At 40.7% G+C, this 23,313-nt stretch overlaps 1 protein-coding gene across 2 annotated transcripts in view; it reads right to left on the bottom strand.

Moving 5' to 3' along the window:
- The window catches only part of cdin1 (CDAN1 interacting nuclease 1), a 53,683-nt gene extending 46,139 nt beyond the window's left edge, over positions 1-7,544 (bottom strand). The window contains exons 1-2 of one of the 2 annotated variants that reach the window (XM_079175296.1): positions 7,501-7,544; positions 7,074-7,222 (exon numbers count right to left, since the gene is read on the bottom strand). In XM_079175296.1, coding sequence (XP_079031422.1) covers positions 7,074-7,136 — 63 coding nt within the window. In that variant the 5' untranslated portion in view covers positions 7,137-7,222; positions 7,501-7,544. The remainder of the gene's footprint in view (positions 1-7,073; positions 7,223-7,500) is intronic. The other variant, XM_079175295.1, reaches the window with a different exon arrangement.
- Positions 7,545-23,313: the final 15,769 nt, after the last annotated feature.

The following is a 23,313-nucleotide window of genomic DNA, read 5'->3' as shown; positions in this document are numbered from 1 at the left end:
AATGCTTTGATATGACGTAGAAATAAAGTAGAGAAACAAGGTAACAAGACTTTTATATGAATGCCATTTATTTAAAATAATTGTTAGATCAGACAACTTTTTTCTCAGAGATAGTCTGGGGGAACCTGAACTCTAACGGTATCTCCACATAGACGGACAAATCCCAGTTTTTTTTACCGTATCCGTAAAATGTCTCTGTAAACAACTGAGTTCATCAATCTCTGTCCTAATGACTTTGCCTGCTTCATTGTGCATCGTGAATTAGAAAGACGCTTGACAGTTTGGTTTCAAAACAACGTTACATTGTTGAAATTTATAAACGCAAACAATGAACATTTCAGAGAGTCTGTGACACTGCAGTACATCTTTACATCGACTTTTATGTGGGAAGAAAATAACTAAAAATCTCCCCCTCTTGGATATAATTTAGAACATGGGGAAACAGAAGGTTGGGAGACAGAAGAGTGGTTAGGGAATCATTCACTCTAAACCTAATTACCCTTCCTCACAACATAAGACAGAGCATTAATATGCACTGGCACCCAAAATAGTAAAGCAGCAGATTAAATTAAAAACAATTAGGGACTTTCACTTTGTCACTGGGCTGGTATGCCTGTCTGGTCAGTGCTTTAGGCTCTATTAAGTTAGGCTATCTACTGGTTATGAATCCGACAAATTCATGTTTGAATCTCCTCGTGCATTCACAGTGCATCAGTGTCTTAAGCATATAGGAGAAAGCTGTAGCAAAAAGCCTAGAAATTCCTATCAACTAAATTAATAGGAGATGGGGGGAAATTCAAGCGATCAATTATATTCGAAATCTTCCTATTTACAAATAATTAATCATAAACAATAGCTGTAATTTAGGTAATGAAAGCCACCTGGCTAATGGCATCGGTATCATATGCTGTGACAGTACTTAGCATTTGGTGGATCTGCATGCAGAGAGTGTTGCATGGTGCGACTCTTCAGGGCATGGAACTGGCTAATTAAGGCGTAGCACATATTTTTTACTAATGGCGAAGAAGCTATTTAAAAAAAAAAAAAAAGAAAAAGGGAATGACATGAATGAAATGATTCACTCTTACAATGTCTAAGGAAATGTTGCTTAGTTTTCACACTTGGATCTATTGCTATCCACACCTTTATCACTTGAATTATTAGCTAATGCTACCCTAGCATACTTGGGATGTATACATAATTTTATTCAAAGCAAAGTCACTGACAATAATATATTTTGCATTTACTTTCTTGTGGATCAATATTTTATAAAGTGAAAAACAGCTGAATGTGGGTTAAACACTCTGGATATGCAAATGCTGCTAATTACACATGCTGATAGGCAAAATGCTAACATCTGTTTCTCAGCTAAGCCTACCGTCATCAGCAACAAAACAAATGTGTACCAAAAAAATCTTTACGAGTTAATGTATAAATGTGATATATTGTGACAAGAGATGGAAACAAACACAAATCTCAGTGTGTCATGCAGCTCCATACAAATACTTGCACAATGAGCACACGTGTTTACAGTTCAAATTAGTTTTACTCCCCCCCCCTGCAAAACAACTGTAAAGCCTTCTTCCTCTTACAGTCAATGCAACAACAGTCATGTATGGTATTTACTGTAGTTGCAGCAATTATTATTATTTATTTTTGTATAGTTTTGTTAGTTAGCATGTAAAAGATGAGAAATGAAAAGTATACTCTATATTTCTAAACTTTTATTTTCATCAAAACTGAAGAAAGATTCACCGAAAGTCTGACTTTGAGTAAATCCCCCCCCCCCCCCCCCCCCCCCCCCCCCCCCCGCCATAGACCTACAAGCCTGGGGGGGGGACTGTGGACAGAAATGGCTTTAGCAGAAGCACAACAGGACATCTTACTGCCTACAATTGTCCTAATAGATGAAAAATATGACCCCCTACAAAGCCATCTTCACGTTATTACAATCTTTAAAATTTCTGTCTGCTGAGGTGCCCTGAGATGTCAGAACTGTTGTATAATGGTGGCAAAAAGAGCGGCAAAGATCCCACAATCACCACCTTAATTGTGATTCCTCCTGAAAGCTAGGGGTCTTCACGACTCTCTGTGTGACAAAACATGTTAAAACATATAATGTTGCGTTGCCATTGTTATAGTGTAATTATTGTCATCGTTGCTTCTGCAAATTGAAAATGGAGTCCATGTTATCTGTCAAGTGGCGAGCGTCCACTGGTCTGGCAAAGAAACACATTATGCTGACCAATTGCCTACTCCCCCAAGCGTAGCTGGGGAACTTGTACCATTCTGGGCAATTTGTTTCATTCTTCTTTTGCAATTGATCCCAGTATGCAAAGAGAACCTGGGGCAAGAGACTCTACCATAGCTGCCCAGCTGAACTGTGCAGCTCTATGCTGTAGGTTTCCCTCTGTGTGCGTTTGGCTTTGGGGGTTGAGGGGGCGACACTGACGAATACAGTGGACAACATAATGGTCTTACTCACAATAAACCATATTCTACTAATATGAACATGTTATTTTGTCTTGCAATCCGATAAGAAAAGTTTTCATTCTTCAAGATAGTGTCCCTTAAAATCGCTTACTTAAACAACAGGCTGCTTACCTCAGTGTTTTTTTAGCCCAATGAGCCGAAAAGGCTTTACAATCTACTGTATAGAGTGTGCTTGGACAACGTCCCTAAGATATGAAGAGAAAGTAGTCATTCCTGGGCTTCCTAATTAAGTAATTGATTGCATCTATTATTCATGAACTCCTCAGCTTGCCATGAAGTTGTAAACTCAGCACAGCTTCTCTTCTTTCTACATCTCTCTTCTCTGCTTACACTTCATTCATCCCTTCACTCTTCCAATGCTCATCTAACCACATAAAGCTGTGGAATTAGTTTGCCATCCTCTCAGCCCTCAAGGGTTGTACCCCTTAAGCTTCAACTGCCAGTTTGTGTTTTGCTCAATATGGGCGACCAGAAGTGTGAGGCCGTGCACCGGAGGCCGTTGGGGCAGCCCCCGCAGGCTCTACACTAGATCAGTCTCTGGGTAATGTCATTGCCACTTCCAGGCTACAAAAAAAGCGGTCGAATTCTACCTTCACAAGAGCTACAACAGAGCAACTTTGTTGATTCCACAGAGACGATGGCGGCGATCACAGTTAAATGTAGCAACACGCCAACTGGGACATTTAGCACCAGAACTGTTTATACGTTTTATATATTCCAAACTTCGGCAGTATGATTATATCTATAGATGCCCTCTCACCTTTTTAAAAAGGCTTTTGTTTATCTTTAAAATCCTCGATCCAGACAATCTTCAGTAAAGGATTTTTAACTGAAAATTTAAATTTTCAGGTTATTAAGTGGGCCAATATAACAATAACAGTGGTTAATGTAGATAATGCTGCTGTTTGATTGAGACTAATGCATTATCTGATGAAGTTATAGAACATTACTAATCTTCTGAAACAATTGATTGGGGGTGTGAGTCTTAAAAAGATACATGTTTAACATAAACATAACTGTAAATGAATTCCCAAAACTCTGCCCTACACTGTAAAATATAGTTTGATAAAAAGGAATAGTAAGAAAGGATTTCTAATAATACACAGATTTAGCTGAAAAGTCAACTAAAAACAGTCATAATCTGTCATTTTTGGAGTTATGGAGCTATAAAGTTAACTAAATGTATAAAGAGCGTGCCAGTTTAATGCATCGTGCCTGTTATCAAATCCTAAGCTTCATCCGGCATGTAAAAAAAAAAAAAAGAGATAAACACTACAGCCACAATAAATAATCAATGAGCTAGTCCCTAAGCTTCGTCCCGGGTCTAGATATTACCATCAAAAACAAAGTGTCTGTAGCCAAGAAATCACCATATCAATGGCACATGCCACAACAACCCTGTCCCACTCTTTCCTTCCAAAGATCATGCTAGATAAACCCCAAATAACAGAGAAATTAACAAATGCTTGACATTTGCTCAACATCCATTATTCTGACACTTCTTCAGAATTTCAAAAGGCTGAACGCATGCTTAATCAACATTCATATTCCCAGAGCGAGCCCCGGCACCATATTGCAGCCCGCCTCAGTGCTGATGAAAACGGCACATTAGGGCCCGATTCGAAAAACGTTCAGGGACTCCTCACCAGGGAGCTCTGTGTATGTGTGTGTGTGTGAGAGAGTAAAAGAGAGAAGAGAGGCTGTGTTTAGAGGGGAGGGATGCTTCACACTTTACTTTTTAAGCATTTTCCAAAAAAGAGGCATCTCCCCCTTTCTGCACACCCTCCTACTTTCATGACTGTGAAAGCCATATGAGGAGTGAGCTGAATGGCATTTTAAAGAGGGGGGGGGGGTTATCATTACATCCAAATTCATTCATAATACAGCACAGAAGGACACAGAGGACTCTCATACTCCCTCCCTCTTTTTCTCGCCCTGCCTACACAGACTCTCTCTGGGGACAAAGGGTGGAAGGACTGGGGTCCCCTCTAGACCCAAGGGAAGCCAGGCAAGGCCTCAGAGAGCAGCCCATCATTTCCAATTCTAATACGTGGCAAGAGAAGGACCTGATGGGACTGATGTCACATTTTTCCCCACACCGACCTGTGATGAGCCGTCTCAACCCCCCCACCCCCCCTCCCTCGCTCGCTGCCCAGCCGCGGTCCAGATACTAGGCAGGACACCGCGGCTGGCTAAGAGGAGGGCAAGGAAGAGAGGGCTGGAATGGGGGTTGATATTTGCATGTCCCTCCATTGTGAGTGGGGGTAAAAAGTGACAGCACCGTGTCCAATTCTTTCCCCCCCAGAGCAGCTCGGGCCCGGCAAGAGAGGCCAGGCTGACAGATGACTCCCAACATCTGTGTTATGCAGCCGTTACAGATGAGGGACTCCACATCACATCTCTCTCTTTCTGTGTGTCTATGGGACACTCCCTCTCTCCTCCCACTACCCATACGCGTAGTACAACAGAAAGACTGACAGACTTTCCGTGGAAATTACCTTGAAATGGCCTTTAACAGTCTTTTTATTCAAAGTTTAAATTGTCCTCCCTTTAAGTCCCAAATTAAACGCAATGATTATGAAATGAGTTTGAACTCAATGCAGCATTCAGAGATTTGAGGATAATGCTTATTCATATTGATAGACATCATTGTAATGCAAATATAATTATTTGATATAGAAAAGGGCCTTTAATAGTTAAATAATACAATATAAATATCAATAAAGTAAGTCAGGACATCGAACATTTATAAAAAGGATGTTCAACACAATGATATAATGCATAAATATATTCCACTGTTCCACATTACAGGCACATCTTCAATAACTTCAGTATTATTTACTTGCTTACTTATATACTTGCAAAGAAACATTAATTTAGTCAGCAAATTTGAATGAAATGTTAACACGGAACCATGATATCATCACAACATGATTTCACTTCAAGTCAATAACAGATAAAACCGAATTATAGTCCACCCCTTATAAAAACTAAATACTATCGGCACAAATTTATTAAAAATTACAAATATAATAAATCATATTTAATGCTAAAATGAGGATTTAACAAAATAATAGGTAAGTCCGCTGCAAGAAAAATTCCCCTTGAAAAAACTACAACAGCGTCTGTCATGATGCTGGTAGACAACACATGAATCTACAGTCTACACTCAACAGTGCTTGCATCTTTTGGAAATACACCCATGCGGTGTGAAATGATATCCAGATACCTGTCTTTTTTATCTCTCCGAGTATTATAGTCAGAGAGATAGAGTGCAGCCGTGTCCACAACAAACCCCTAACCCCCTCCCCCCCCCCCCCCCCCCCCCTCCTGCCAACCTCAGCCTGGCCAATATTTACGCAGTGGCAGGGCTCCCACACAGTCCAAGGGGACAGGAGGGGTGTGGGGCGGGGGTGGCTGACTGCCGTGCCTGAGCGCATGCTAAGAGATGATGGATGGCCTAGTCGATATGTTATGTCTTAAGAGCCTGATTTCCTGCCAGTCCAATCACTAACCCTCCAGAGCCCAGCTCAGCTGATTGGACAACCAGAATAATTTCGCAGGCTGTGAAAACACTGCTGCCGTGCCTGTCTGTCAGGCCCAGTGACGAGACTCAGGGCTTTAAAGAGCAAGGGCCTCCCCAAGATTGGTTACGGTGGACGAAATGATAACAATAACCAGCAAGACTAAACAACAGAGCCAGCACGTCCGGGAGAGAGAGAGAGAGAGAGAGAGAGAGAGAGAGAGAGAGAGAGAGAGAGAGAGAGAGAGAGAGAGAGAGAGAGAGATCGTGCAGAATTATTGGAATGAAAATGGCCCCATGTTTTCCTTTAATTATTACACCCACCAGCACCACTTTTTGAAAAGCTGGCATGTGGACTGTTTGTTGAAGACAGTTTGGATTAGGAAACCAAAAAGGAGAAAGGAAACTCAAAATAAACATGAGAAGGACCTCCTAGTGTTGGTGCCTAAACATACAGGATATTGGATGAACTTTATATGCATGACATATTCTGCAAAATGCTGACAGTGAGAACAAAGCCACGCTCAAGCTTCTCCGTGTCCCCTTTGGGGACCTGATACCTTCTTCTAGATTGGTGATTAGGGCACAATGGAAGTAGGAAGCTCCAAATACATACGACTTTGTAAGTGACCTCGGCGGGATCAGCAATGGTGTCCTGGTGGCCTTGGGGGATTACACGTGTTACGTTCAATAAAGTGAGGGCCCTCAGTGTCAAGGAGAAAGGCAAACACAACCATTAACCTCGCTCTTCGATTTCTGCATGTGCAGGCACTGCATGGAGAAACATTGGCTAATGCTGTGGTGGGAGCCTATACAGAAACCTGTGTGGAATTAATTAGAGATCATAAGTGGTGAATTAAATGGGATTATAAATATCTAACAATAGGAGATGAAAAACAAATAGATTCAAGAATAAATGATGCTGCTATTGGGAGTTGATAGACAGTTTTGCGTTTTTACTCTCTGCCATAAACACACCTACTGTAGCTAACTTACACACAACACATTTGCACATGTAGGGAAGCTCACAAAATAAATCCAGCGTGTAACCACTTACTTTGGGAATCTCTCCTTCAGCGTCTTCATACATTGGCGCGTGGGTCTCAGTTGATCGGTCCATCTCGCGATCTCTTTATATTCAGCTCGTGATAGCCTCATTTTCATTTGATTACTGTGGTGACCGTAAAAGACTTTGACTGTGTCTATCTGTGCAAACACGGAGGGAGAGTTTGATTAACGCATGCAATCTGAGTTCCAGAGGTAAACAACGTGAGGTGACTGACAGCTGTCAAAAACAGCTGGACCGTTACCCGCCTTGCTAACAAATCTTAGCTTTATGTTGTGGCTAACGCAACACATCAGACGCAGATCATAAAATAACACATTCTGTCTACTCGTCGAAAGTGTACTGAAGGACTACTGTATGCATCGGGTCGTCAAATATGAGTGTAGAGCGATAAATAACATGTAAAAGGGTTGTTTACCATTGATTCCTGCTGCCTGTGTACACTTCTCGATAGCGGCTTCCCGCTAGGAAGTTGAAGAGGGGACTTTTGTGTGAGCAGCGGTTTGATTGGTCGAGTCATCCTCGAAGCTGAGTATGCCAGCATGTGATTGGTTACTTGACGGTACGAAGGCGGAGACCCAGCGAAGACATGCTGCTCACTCACTGCATCTCCGAAGCATCGCTGGATTCTCGTCAAATGCAAGAGGGTACTTGAGATGAGTGGTCTTGGGCTCTGCTGCAACGCTCGTTGACTACCATAAAGTCCGACAGAAAATAAAAAATATTAAACTATACTGCGGGGAAAGTATTTTAAAGAGGGAGGGAGGGGAACAGTGGAAGGAGGCAAAGAGAAAGAGAGAGAAGGGAGCGTCTCTCTGTTTTGTGTGTGCAGAAGGCACCATACCGGTAAATACAGCTCACGAAAAATGCGTAGTTTAACGATAGCTTTACTTCTGTGCTTGCATTCATTTTTTGCACTCAGTTTGAAAAAAGACACAACATAAGCTCTCTACTGCCTGCTTTATTAAAAGATGGTGCCTCTCAAACATGACATGCTCTTTTGCTTTGATCGTGCTACTTGAGCCTACAGTCCATCTGAACTTAGAACATAGGGCTTCGTATAAACATTTTAAATAAACTACATTTTATTGATCAACTAGCAAAGCCAGTTCCTCTGGCTTTCATGGAGCTTAAATCAACTTCAGTTTAGGCTCTTGTTAATTCTGCCTCATTCTTAAAATTGAAGAAACTGCAAATATCTTAACAGAGAGGCCCTGTTTAAAAGTGTTTTCATCATTAATCTAATTTGATTATGTTACATTTTCAACAAAACTGCTAATACAACTGATATGTTTCCATTTCAGTGCAGTAATTAGCCTTTAAAGAAAACACAAAGTCTACCAAATTACACTGCAGTAACACATAATGAATGTGTATATATTGTATTCTTTTACATTTGCAGGAAGGAATTCTGCTTCCCTGAGAGATTATTGTTCTGGGCTTTCCTTCATTATTTCCTACATCCAGCAGATTTTTTTGTGGGCCATCCCCAGCTGTGGGTCCCCAGAATCATCAACACCTTCACCTAACCAGTGAAAGTAGTGCTTGAAATGCCCCCGGCAGAAATATGTAAATTAGGCCAAGGATGATGATGTACTACTGTAGAAAAGATTTGTAAAACATACAAGAATAATGTTCAATTTATTAAGGATACATTTTTAACATTTGTTACTCCAAACTGCTTGTATTTCAATGGAAATAGCTATCTAATAGTTACAAATGAAAACTGATATTTGAGGGAAAATAGTGAATTAATGATTCAGTGTGTTTCTTTATTTCACTCCGAACCATACGGATGCTTCTGACAGGAGTGTTGATTTTAGACGACTCTTAGATAGGACTAAAATCTTTTAAGACCTAATTTGTCAAATACATGCCCTTGAGATCAATATAATTTTACAGTGGCATTGTTGTGTAATTAGTCTCTGAACAGTGCTAAACCTCAGTCTCCCGTAATAGATTTTCTCTTCAACCTAACAGACCAATGCAGGGAAGTCTCATAGTCATTTCATGGTGAGTTTCAGATTTTTCAATTAAAAAATTAAAAGTAAAACAACATAATCATCACCACAAATAATTGGTCTTAAAATGTGCAAAAATGCAAATCAAATTGGCATTATTGTCTTCAAGCCTTTGACTACATCAAACCATCCTGTGGAGTCAAACATTCTTTTGACAACAACATTGCTGATTTCCTCCATTGTGGGTGAACAATGCATCGGTGAGCAGAAAGGCTCTATCTGACCTGTGGTGCATCAGAAAATAGAGCTCATTGTTGTTGGGCAGTGTAGTATGATGTCTGAGATGAGCTGAGGTCTCGGGCTGTGTGTGCACCAGCACAGTCCCTTGGATCTGAAAGGGCTCAGTGCTCTGTGCTTGCTACAAAAGGGAGCTGTGTAGTGGGATTGGTATGGCCAGATAAGATCAGGGCCTCTGAGGAAGTCTGGCCTGATTGCTACAAAGGGCTGAGGTCAGGGGCAGGAGGAGCAGTTTACTCATCTAGGTATCAGAGGATCAGGGGGTTTGGTAGGGAGCCGCGTGTGTAATAGGTATAAAAGGATCAGTGTAATGTGATGGTATAAAAAGATAAAAATCAGAGACGGGGTTGGAAGGCAGTGTACTGTAATGGCCCCAAAAGCGAGGGGATCAGAGATTTTGTTGTGTGTAGGTGTCTACTCGTGTGTGTGTGTGTGTGTGTGTGTGTGTATGTGCGCACACACGCACCCTTGCATTGAATGAATTTCTGTGCATCTTTGATGGCAATGAGAGCCACAGTGGGCTGTGATGAGCGCTGAAGGAGATGGCGAGGCGATGGAGGGGATACTGGGGAAGGATGCAGGGGGAAAGACGAGTGCTTTGGAGGCTGCGTGTAAACAGGGCAGTGGTACACACAGTGCCGTTAACCAGCTGTGAAGCCTGCTCACAGTGGGAGATGAATTTACAAAGGATGTCTCCCTCTGATATCCAGGAGACGCTGCACTGATCTCTGCTCCACTGCTCTCGGCACACCATTGTAGTGCTAAGCACTGTGCCACTAATGACACGCATATACCTTAATGCTTGGGAAACATTTACATTTTGCTTGCAGCAGAGGTAAAAATGTGTGCGTGTGCTTGAGAAATTGCTTTTTATCGACAGCATCTTCAGTCGATGACTGTATAAGGTTTGTGAGTTTGTGTAATTTCCTTTACTCATCACACAGTTTAAGGAAATTGCTAGCCCTCCCATGTCTGGCACATTAGTCCCTCCTTACCATATCCAGGGATATTACTCACCATACATAGAGAGCGTTTTGTTACACTCGATCGTCAGCAATACTGTCATAATGTTTCTTTTTTTCCATTTGTGAAGTCAGTGACTTCACTCCTCTGCACTACAGAATTGCTCTCCAATCTTCAGGGAGTCTGGGATCTGAGCTCTAAAAATCACAGTTTAAACATGAGGCAAGCCATAACCAGGAAATGCCTGTAGTATTAGCAAGGTATCGGATTCATGCATTCCCCCCCTGAACAGCATGACTGCCCCTGAAAATCCTACATCCATATTTTACATCACGGGAGACAAGACACATGTGTTTCAACCTAGCTTTCAAAGCTGTTTCTTCCATTTATTTTATTATCCTTTAATGAATTTAATTACAGGACATGTAATTAAATGCAATTGTGCTCACCCCAATAAAACACACACACGCACGCACGATCAGACGCACGTGCACACATTTGGCTGTAAATTGCTCAAAACAACATGTGCAATTTGAACAAATTTACTGGATTAACAGGGGATTGATAATATTTTGGGATTGTATTTCACTCTAAACGTCTGCACGAGGAAACAAAGGCTGCAGCCCAGACTCATTAATCATAGTCAACGGGTTGCCTGGGTGCAATTTGCATGTCCGAGGTGGCTGCACATGCTGCCGCTCGGCCTAGGTTGCTGGATCTGCCTCGATTTGGCCAGACCGTTAACGCTGCGTCAATCAAGGATAACCCAACAGCCTGACAGAGGAAGAGGAAAAAAAACAAACATTTTCTCCTCATTACCCCCCCCCCCCCTGTCTGCCCAACTTCTTATTTTAGTTAACACTAATTACACTGCCCTGATGGAAAACTAAACCATTCTGTTACATGTATTAGTGAAAGTATAATTTATAAAGTACACGTTTTTTTTAAAATAATTATGTGTTTTTAGAAATATTTAAAATTAATAATGTTCCAGTATATGAATACACTTTTAAGATACATTAATATCATCCAAATCTAATATGTGGTTTGAATGATACATCAAACAGAAGTCTAGCCTTTTAGAAAATTTTGGGCAATATAATCACTTTTATCTAAAAAGAAAACTTTTTTGACTCGTCTGTATTTTTTTTTTGTCAGTCACAGTTTGGAGCCTCACTAAGCCATTGTAACTGCAGATAATTGGGTTGAGGCTTGATGCAAGTTCAAAATGAAGCACAATTTCACAAAGCTGTAATCTCACCACTGGCTCCATACACTGAATTCTAATTATCTCGTCATGAACTTTAAAAAAAAAAAGAGGCAATGTTCTAATGGCTTTTTAACTCCATAAGAGGTGTGTGTGTGTGTGTGTGTGTGTGTGTGTGTGTGTGTGTGTGTTTGTGTCTGAGTGGTTGCATGCATGTGTGTATGTGCGTGAGACAGAAGTTGACACGCGTTTGCGTGCGCATGTGGGTTTTTGTGTGTCTGACACACACAGACACCCACCACCGCCACACACAGACATGTGAATGCGGCTTGTGTCTGGTCTGGCCTCTCTACCTAGCTCTGCTGCCGAGGCTCACGCTGTGCTCTCCCCCCGTCCCCTAATATCCTGGAGGCATTTTTCTCATTATCAAATATTGTTTGATGTCTTTGTTTCTTGATGATTAACCATGGTCACCAAACACTGGTCTGGATTGTTTAAAATTTAATTTTGGGGGCTCTGAAGTACCTGCAGAGGGGCTGACTGGTGGGGACACCCGTATTTTATGTATGCTATTTTTCACGCTGAAATGCAAGAGGACACACATTGAAAAACACAATAAATCCTGGAGGAGAATCATTAGTGGAATACTAGTGGTTTTTATGACCATTGTTATTCAACGCTGTATTGTGATGCAGTAAATTATTCTGTTTATTATGGGTTTATGGATTCAGTCCCAATTTCAGAATAATTATGTTGCCCACATTCTGCATAAATAAAACTACTCTCTACATACTTTTCTTTGTGTTTAAACATTAATATAAATGCTCCATATATACACTGTAAATATTTATTTTTCCACAGTATATTTTATTTTTTCAAAATGATTTTTATTTGTGCATCTATTGTATATTATTGGTGTTTTGATTGTACTGACCCTGCGTATATTTCTGTGGTAATTTGAACATCATAAAGACAAACATGTATAAGATTTATGACGGAATCAACATTGTAAGCAAACAAATAGGGAAACAACACTCTCCTCTAATGTCAACATGTCAAAACTATATTGAATACTTGAAATATCTGTGTATCTAAGGCTGAATAGCAGCCATTGTATCGGTCTAATGATATTATCCTCTGATATTTGGAGTGAAAGAAAAATGGCAGAAATGAGCAGTACCATTGTCTGCCCCATTTTATTTAAACAAATTGCAAGAGCAGAGAGACGCAGACTGAGGGAAGGAGCGAGTGAGTGAGAGAGACAAAAAGAGAGAGAGAGAAAGAGAGTGCTCTGTAAATGAAAGGTTATGCGTCGTCCCATGTGTTTGTATTGTCAATAACTGGAGAAGGCTGTCAAGAAAGTGGGGAGATAAAGGTCAATAACTCAGGCAAATGTGTTTGTATTTGTACACTCCTGCTGATAGCATAGCAAACGTCAGGGCCTGTGTCTGACACCCTACAACAATAACACAAATAGTGGGGCTAGCACTAGAATAGTCATTATTATTGTTGCTGCTGGAAATGAGAGGGAACCTCAGCACATGGCTGTGACAGCCGGCGCAGTGTCACTCACACGTCACTCCATAATGAAACACGCCGGAGATCAGAAAAGGCGATGATAAAGTGTAAACACAAAGAGATTATGCCGGTGGATGATTTTGATATTTGCCTTATTTTCTTGTCTCTGAATAAATATGATCGTTACCATGTTGTTTTGAAGGCACTCCAGACAAATGTAAATATTGGAATAATTAGGGCTGTTGGTTTTATGATTTTCTTTCTTCTTAAAAATGAAGTTGCTACATTTTAATTTTGTTATTTTTAAATTCATGATTTGCTCATCAGACATTCATAATGTTAACAATATTTTTTGACTAAAGTCAAAAGTAGAAATTTGTGAATTTAGCCTTTTATTTAACAATAAAATGAGGGGTTAAGAATTTCCTCTAAAGGACAACGTGGCAGGTAAATACAATTTGTGAGACTTATTTTTGCGACGCAAGGTTAAGCTGTAAACTAAAAGCTTAATTTATTTTTCATGATACGTGCACAAGTATTATTCTATTCCGGAGCCATTTAGTGCATCTCTCTGTGGCCTTGAGTGTAATAAATGTGCAATTAACAGACTTAACTAATTCATGAGGAACATTGTGAAACTAACGAAGGGCATAACTACTGTACGCTGCTGTCATTGGTGAATATTGTTATTGTTCTGCTTTTAATTGCTGTAGGAGGAGGAGGAGGAGGAGGAGGAGGAGGAGGAGGAGGAGGAGGCAGCATGTTTTGAATATACGTCCTCGGTTACCATAGCAAAAAAAGAAACACTGGCTCCCTCCTGACAGTTATATCTAACGTCAGAGGTACGTGGAGGTGTTAACTTCTCTTGTTTAACCAGTTACCAAACAAATGACCCCTTTTAACGTACAACACAAAGAGAGCAAATATAAGTAGCAATGCCTCAAGTTACAGCGTGAAATCCTCTGGCCATTCATCTTGATCTGTGGTCAAAGGAAAGGTCCCTGTATTTCTGTGTCTCATTAACACACAGGCTTGCTTTCTTATACAATTTCTGCTATGTTGTCACTGTGGAATCAGCATTAAATCCCGTGCCTCTTTTGTGTGGAACTGCAATAATTAAAGCTATAAATCATTTTTGGTAAATGAAAAAAAAAATACTGCTTAGAATTGGTAACTGTCTGTATTTAGGTGTTTACCTGAGAAGCTCATTTTTTGTTGAATCATCAGCACACAATCCCAGAAAATGTGCAAACATTGTCCTATTGTTGTGAGCAGATGAAGTAAAATGTACTTTTAGTGAGTGTATAAAGTCCATAGGGGAAAGCGGATCCCTCTCCCTCTGTCACCCTCTCCCCAGCCAGTTTGTTTGTTGGTTGTGGAGCCTCGTAGTGGTTTACATTACATATGATTATGTAAATCTGGAGCTGTTCCTGTGCATTATGGGCCAACGCATTGTCAAGATCTTTTCTAAAGCAGTCAAGTAGCTATTTCTGAATTCTTTTATTATCTGAGAGTGCAACAAAGAAAGTCTTTTGTTCACTGTTTGCCGCACACACACTCGCATGCATACACAAACACACACACACACACACATACATACGTGCACTTCTCCTGCTGCCGTCCATGACTTACTACTGTCCCCTAGTGGCGCTCGACTCCATAGTCTCTCTCAACTCCTCCATTTCCATCAACTTTCCACACTTCCATTCACCTGACTTCCCCCAGCCTTTGTCCCGCTCCCCCTCTGTGCCCTCTCTCTGCCTTATCATGCTCAAACATTTAAAGGGTTGATTTGTTGTATTGTATGACAGAGCGCTCCAATTATGCATTGCTCTGTCCACAGTGGCTTTTGCCTTCAATGGAGGGCTCAAACAGTGTCAACAAAAACAGGAACCCTGATGTTTTGTGGCTATTGTGAGGCCAGAGCCCGTGTCAATAAGGTATTGTTTAGTGAGAGTGCCACACCGAAACTGCAGTGAGAATGTTATCAGACCTGTGGAAATAGGGTGTGTGCATTATAGTGCTAAAATGTAAGTATGATTGTTTGGACAAGCCCAACACAAATGCACACAGGGAACAGCCTTCGAGCCTTTTTTTTACTTTAGTAGAGATACAAAGCATGCACTTTAAAACAAAACCCTTTTTGCATCTGTGACTCTTTTCATCCCATTCTATAATTACTTCTCAGTTGTTTATTCTTTTTAGAATATTTTTAGTCAGGTCAAAAGAGTTCTCTCTTATGTTGCCATGCCTGAGCTGATACTCCGTTCCCTCAGCTAATAGAATTTATTTTTGTACCTTTTTGTTTTCCTTTCCTGATCACTGTTATCCCAGCCCTAATTGGTGTGATAACCTGGAACCTCGCTAATAAACAATAGGGTAAAAGGGTCAGTCTCCACTGGCGGTGCATGGTCACACACAGTCAAGTCACTCATGTCAAAGGACCAATTATACAGGTTATAGAGGATGGCACCTCTGTCTCCAGTGCCCCGTCCCTCCTGGGATAGCTCTCCAACGAGAGGGCTATCACTCAAACCCAAACCACATTCATTCATTAGCTTGTTAAGACGGGCATCAATTATTCATTAAGAAGGTGGCCAGTGGATTATTTCTGTCAGCACTAGGCTCATTGTATCAAAGGTTGATTATGGCTTGGTTGATTTAGTATGCATTACTGTTTGTGTGATCAATCCCCAAAAAAATGTAATGAAACTCTCTTCAATAACAAATGTGAATTAAAAATTGTACTTTGACAAACATTTCATTTTGATCAATCTAGTTTTAAAGTTGGTTTAAAACTTTCACATCAGCATGATTACTTATTTCAATAGTATTTGTTTATACTGAAGTGTACGGCAGCATTAACTTACTGAGGGTGCATTGATCTGATCATTTTCTTATTACTCAGCATGATCTGACCGAAACTTAACAGATCGTGTCTTCTTGATTTATGACTAAAGCATGTTCACCACCTCCCCTTTATTCTCCCTGTCCCTCACTGACAATCTTGTGCTCACCTCTTTTTCTTCTTTCCATGGCATCATCCTCAAAATTCACACTCACACCACTCTGTAAAATCTTTTTATTAGAATGTTAAAAAGTCCGGTGGGGATTTTTTTTGAGAGAAACTCTCTGAGAGGGGAACTAGTAAAATAGTGGCGCTAAACTGGAGGACTGACAAAGCTTTGGCCGAGACAGCTAACAGGGATTAATACAGTGCTTTGTTTCATGTGCAGACTTAAAGTGTTAAATACGTCATGCATAACAACACTAAAATAGTACTTAACATATCTAAAATATTAAAGATAAGTTATTTTTGTTTGAGGCTGGTTGTCTTAATTTGTGCTATTCCCTACTCTTTTGCCTACTTTTTTATAACGGCCTCACTGAGACAGGACACAACTTTTTTTTATGAAACACTTTTAAATTCAAGAGTATTAATTATCAATTATTACACGAAATGACTGCACTAAAACCTACTTTTTTTCCTTCCTTTGACCCGCAGCGTACCTTTTGAAAACGTGCACTGAGTAAAGTGCCATTTAAGCCAACGTGTTGTGAGTGAGGCAATGTTTTAGCAAATACAGATGGAGTGTTTAGGAGATTAGCATCCTGTTACAACACATAGCAGCGCACTTGAGATCCATGTTTGCGGGGCTTTTCGATGACAAATTTGACCTCCGACTTCGGAAGAGTTGTTCAAAGCAGCAGATTGCGTTTAGTGGAGCAGATAGAGCATGTAAATATACACCAAGTAAACAATTATTTCTGTCTTTATCAAAGAACATTTTTGTACACTTTTGTTTTACTTAACTTGACTTTTTCACTGAGTTATAGTTTGTCTGTTTATTTGTATATCTGCGTGTGTCACAGTTTTCTTTTAGTTAGGGCTTGTCATATAGAAAGTGTATTTAAATGGCCTTTTATGTATTTAAATGGCCACATACTGTCCTGCTATTTTTAGAATGTAACGCTCCGCAGACTTGAATAGTACGTTATGCCCCCATAGCGACACATATATAGATACACATGCAGTAAAAACTTTATGTGGTCAGAACACTAGATCACTCTTCTTGGTGTAATTTACCACAACTTTTCCTCCCTTCACCAAGTGTTAAAACAATATCCAAGTGTCGCACAATGTCACCACTTCATGTATGTTAGAAACATTTGTTGAAGGAAGAAAAAAGAAATCCTGGTTGTGTCGCTGTTTTTCGGAGTCGTAATGAAGGATAAACATTGTGACGAGGTGACACAGCGCAGACCTTTGACTTGGCCCTCGGCTTTTGAGGCGCAGCAGGCTCGTACACGTGATGCAGTGACAGCTCTTTGAGATGATGGGAAAATGAATTCTTGCTCCGTGTAAAGAAACTATTCATAACAGCGATGCGTCTGAAAACATTCAAAATGTTTCATACAGATCAAAAGTGGCCATCTGGTTAAATTCACATAGGCGATACCTTATTCATGCACCTCCTTTAATACGGTGGATTTGCTTAATTTTCTTCCTTTTTTCCCTCAGGTTTGTGCAACACTTGCCGAGTGAGACTCTCTCAAGAATGTGTCTAATTTAGTGGCTAAGAGGCAGATTTATACCTGTGCTAGTTATGGAGGAGGTTGCTCCCTCGAGAAGCCCAATGACTGTTTACGGGCGTCCCGACAATGCCTTAGCAGATGATGAAGCACCTGCCAGAGTTCCCCCATGTCTGTTCCATCCCTTTCTGTCTGTCCGCTCACCTCCCTTCCTCTCGCGTTCTTTCTTCTTTCACTCTTCCTTCCTCCTCTCACTCTCTCTCTCTCTCTCTCTCTCTCTCTCTATCCGCCTCCTCTCCTTCCTGTCTCCTGCCCTTTCTTTCTTCTCTCAGCAGAGCCACTTCTCCGTCAGTTACCATGGAGTTGTGCATTTTACAACCATTCTCACTGCTCTCCCCAGAGTGAACTCATCTACTTACTCCGTCTACCGCTGAGAATAAGAGAGTTTTTCCGTCTCCATGTCCCTCCACCATTCTTCCGCTCTCCCTCCCTCTTCACACACATGCTGGATAGACAAATCCAGAGCAACACACACACACACACACACACAGCGAACAGAACTGTGGTCAGGTTTTGTTTATGACAAGGAAAGGCAATATCGAGATTGTTTCAGAGTAGTGTCATCACGTGAAATGTATCGCTGTCAGGAGCATGTTTTATATGTCTGGGCCCTTGGCTGAGGCCATTTTAGGAAACAGCAAATATCATATCGTATGACCTCCTCTGGTATAAAAGTAAACTATCAGCTGTAAATCTGATACACAACTACAGTAGTGTGTGTGAAGAAGAAAGGAAGTGACTTCTCTATGACATGGAGCTCACTAGTAAAATAAAGATCAGCTGTTTGCAGTAACTTCAAATGACTTTTAGACAAATATGTTGGTCTGTGTCTGACAGACTTGCATTGATATATTTTTATATTACAGAGTTTCTGAATGAATGTGAAATATCAGTACTTGTGTTCGCGTCTGGACTTGAGCTGAGTAGTTGCACCTTGGGGGGAAAAGAAACATTCATTTTATTTTTCTAACTGTGACTTCTGCTCTTTTACTGGTATTTTTCCTCAAAAAGAAGATTTTATTTCACCACGGTTATTGATGGGAAAAAAAGAAGAAAACATAACCTTTACCATTTCCTCTGGTTTTTGAAAGGTCATTGTAAAACTTCTTACATGAATACACAAGAGAAATATCTTAATTTCCCGCAACTGGATATAAAAAGAGTAAATACAAATATGCTGCCAGCTCCAGTATTTCAACTTTCAAAGGCTTTCTTCTCCCAATTGAAAGGCCTTCTATTTTTGGCTCCCTCAAAATTCATATTTCCTGCAGAAAATTAGTCTAAATCTCCAAAAGCATTATTTATGTGTCTCTTTATGTCTTTTGAATATTAAATCATCAGGCATTGACCAATTCTTGGTCACTGTTCTGTGATTTTACTCCTTCTTAATCCTAAATATCCAGGCTGCATTATACTCAATGGGCCGAGACTCGTTAATGTATGTGGTATGATTTTGCACCTGTAATTAAGTGTCAGTTTATAAACACACAAACACTAATAATACCCAAAGCTTTTCTGGGCGAGCCAGTTGGTGGCAATAGCCCATCCATCAATGTCTCTAACGAGGCTCCATATAGACAAGTCAGTGGAGGCTTCCTGGGCTGTTCAGTCTTTTTTTTCACGCTCACTATGATAACCACCCAAATCCCTGGTAAGATGATATCAGCCAAGATAGGGAAGATGTGTGTGATGTGTGCAAGCCTGCATTCTTGTGGGCGCGTGTTAGGGTTTCCTGTTCAAAGTTCCCATTAACCGAACTGTCATTTTAGTGTTGGTGATGTTAATCTAAACCAACACCATTAAGTGTTAGGTGGTTAATATGGCTTCTGTTTTCAATGTCGCCATTAATAATATGATGCAGAGAGGCCAACTTGAGGAGCTAATGAGGTGTCACAGGTCATTTAGACGAATCAGAAGCCACCACAGGACATTAGCCAAACAAAGGCCTTGGCTCTGCTACAGCATGCAACTGGGACAACGCAGCATGTAAGGGAGAACGTAGTCAGAGCAAAGATAACACATGTATTACGCTGGGACAAGCTGACACCAGAACAAGGAGGTCCCTCTCTTCTCTTTCTAGAGATCTTGTTTATTTATGGTCTCAGCAAACCCAACATTCCCCACTGAAGTTCTTATGCAGCTTATGAGTGATAATCCTCTTCCTGTTTATTTGAATTATAGAACCCTCCATGTCTCTCTCTCTCTCTCTCTCTCTCGCTCTCTCTCGCTCTTTTAAGCAGAATCAAACAGTACAGAATGTGGTCGACATGTGTAACCAATGGAAAGATCTACAGTTTCAGAAGCTGAGGCCCTTTAGCCAAGGGAAGGGTTTCATGCTCCGGATCGTCCCCGCGCCAGGGCTGAGACAAGGTTTGGACTGGGCCTGGGATCCTACAGGGGTCAACATGACATTTATAGTATAATAGGGAGTGCTGATGAGTTATTTGAGGGACTTACGATAGCAGCGATCAGTATTTCTGATGGTTAAAGTGTTACATTGACTGGACGTCTCTGCCTGGCTTGTGTGAAAAGAAGTTTCTTTTTGTGCAAAAACACTACAGTCATTAAGTACTGTCATCAACATCAGTCTGAAGAGCAAGTTGTTAATTGTTTCATGTTTGCATAGAATCTATTAAGAGCTGCGTCACACTATTATTTTCTTAATCAGTACATCTATCTAGTTTTTCGATGAATTCGCCCATAACCCAATCAGTAACCCTATAAAATGTCAGAGAAAAGTGGAAAAAAGCCCATCAGAATTTCCCAAGGCAGAGGGTGACGTTCAAAAAACAAAAGTTATTCAGTTTACAATCATATCTATTATTAATCTATACATTACAACTCTTTGACATTTAATGGGTTGGAGCCTCTTTTTTACACAATTAGGCAAACAGCTGTGAAAGAGCTGAATTTTTTTAGGACAGATAAGACAAGAAATGAAAACCCGACAATGGGTGAGATATGAAGTCACACAATATTTGATAATAATACCATGAAGAATTACCTCTAATTCTTTTGAACTTGATTGTTTACTCACTTCCAAGACCCCAAATATTTTATATCTGTCCTGAGACTTCCTGATATATTTCCAAATGTTCACATCCAGCCAGTTATTAGTGTGCATTAATGTAACAATAAGGAGCGAGCAGTCATGAAATACTTTCAGACCCCTTGATATTTTTTCTTTGTGTCAGTATATAAAAGCAGCAGCAGCAGCAGTCAGTGTGTCAACGGGTAATGACAGAGGAAGTGACGTCTGACAACTTTGGCCTGCCACTGTGGTTGGTTCTTTAAGAGCAAAAGGAGGTGGCCACATCTCAACACTAATGGAGGAGGAGAAAATGGCCATGTCACTCCTGTCAACGTATTATGTTTTAAACCTAGACAGTTGTTGTCGCTCTTGCAGGCCCATAATTTTATGCCATTAAAAGTGCCAAGGGTGAAAGAGTGCGGGAGGAAGAAAGGGAGGGAGGTGGGCTCTGAAGTGAAAGCAGTTGTGGGGTTTCTCTACCTCTTGTTCCCGTCACGATTCCCTGCCACTTTTGTGCTGGAAACTTTTGGCATTTCTTGAAAGCATAAAGACTAGTTTGAGCTTTAAAGTGATCATAAAGTCAATCATGTTGGTTTGAATTACCCAGCAATCTCTGTCAGTTAGTCCCCTCTCAGCCGCTATGCCATGAGATGTGTGTGGGAGTGGGGTGTAGACGTGTGTGTGTGTGTGGATGTCCACACGTGTGTGATCCTCTGTGTACATTAATGTGCATACTGTAAATGTGTGGGATGTAGAAGTCAGAGACTTAGAAATGAAAAGAGTGAAAGAATGAAAAGTTATGGCGGAAGTCCAGTAACAGTGCTGGCAAAAAGACAGAAGTAAGTAAAAAGAATAGATTTAAAAGAAACCGTGGGGCCAAATTATATTGCCCTGCAGGTCCGAGCAACTCTGACATTTCTTTATGAATTGCCACTAATCGAAAACTGTTGGCGGGAATTACTGTCACTTGTTCTTATTTGTATGCATGACAACCTTTTTTCATCTCAAAGAATACCAGACCCCACAAGGTCTTTACATTGTCGGCAAACATTTGCAATTATGATGAACTCCGCCAGCTTATCTCAAAAGGAACAGGTTCTTACTGATAGACAAGTAGACGTTTTAATGAAATAAACTGCTTTGAGATGATGAAATAAAGATTGCTCCACCTCAGGGCACACTCAAATTAAATTATCAAGATGACTGCATGCATGCCGCTCACATTAACTCAGGTATGGTAATAGCCTAATCACACTGCACTTGTTGTATATAGCATTTGATTCTTCTCGCTAACAGCCTGTTTTCGTCCTCTGCCCTATTTCTCAGCTCTCTCCCGTGGTGGCTTAAGGCCTCACGGATTCTCTTTTATTCCATTCAGAGGGATGAGCTAATGTTAAAACCATGTGTTGTCCCAAGAGGCTGAGCGAGTGGACACTGTGATGCATGCAGTTTTATGCGTGCAGATAAACATGGGTCCAATGGCTTGTCAGAAGCCTGTGGAAGGAGCCCAGAGTCCTCTCCCTTAAAACAATGTTGGTGTTGGGGCGAGAGGGACTGTGACTGGCAATGGGAAACACCTGTGCTGGGGTGAGCAGCCGGGCAGTATGCTGGGAGGGGTGGTGGGGGGGCTTACCACTGTTAGAAGAGGAAGGGAAGGCAAGAGGGAAGTATAAAGCCGGTTGGAAAGGCCACTACATCCTCACCATTACTGCTGAGAAGTGGAGGTCTAAGGAAATTAGTTCCTGTAATGTCTTGGTTGTTGCTTCTTAAATATTAACGCATGTGCGGACAGTATAGAGCCCAAGTGTGAGGTTGTACATAAAAGACTGTGTTCAGGCATATATACATTAGCTGAGCCAGAATCTGGGTGAAAACTGTATTCAGAAATATGAGTTCAATAATCAGCTACTTCTCCCAACGGAATTTTTTGTGCTAATTCTATCCATCCTCCAAAATGTTCTGATGTCAGATATCTAAACAAAGGCATTCCTTTCCCATAATATTTGAGTAAAGATTTGTCTGCTTTGACATTTGTAATACTTGTTTTGGGATTTAGACTCTCTCTCTGTATGTAGCAGTAGGTTCCAGGAGTAGCTACAGCCACGTAGAAAAACTCCAATCCTTCTGGCAACCACATGCCTGTGGCAGCATTTCAGACAATCACTCCACTAAGGGAAGATGGCAGTTTTTTAATCTCCGGTTGATGTATTCTGACTTTTTGTTGGCTTGTTGAGTAGAAACATTTTAACCTCCAGCCATGTTCGTACACTACCTCACAAAACTTGTTTTTTTTTCCTTTAACAACTTTCGTGAAAGAGTGATCAGCCATGTGTCTTGAAAAGGCCTCTTTAGATAATGTATCAGTACAAAATCCTTCATTTAATGATTAATTCATTTATTTAGAGTAACTTAAAAGGTTTGAACTGTATGAAGGCATTTCATGCAGTCACGTCAGTTTCATTGGTTTTTAAATAATACCCAGATTTGAAAACATGAGCAAACAGTATAAACATGCAAATCCCAAATGAAACAAAGAACACACACAACGCCGCACACATTTTTACAGCCAAACATCTTACCCTGCTGTATATCCATCTGCCTCTCCTCAGCGGCAGAGCGCTCCACCCTCAAGTCAGGTTGATCATTCCATCTCCTGCCTCT

Source organism: Pholis gunnellus (genome assembly GCF_910591455.1).
Source record: "Pholis gunnellus genome assembly, chromosome: 15".
Classification (NCBI taxonomy): Eukaryota; Metazoa; Chordata; class Actinopteri; order Perciformes; family Pholidae; genus Pholis; species Pholis gunnellus.
This window is presented reverse-complemented; position numbering and strand designations above follow the sequence as displayed.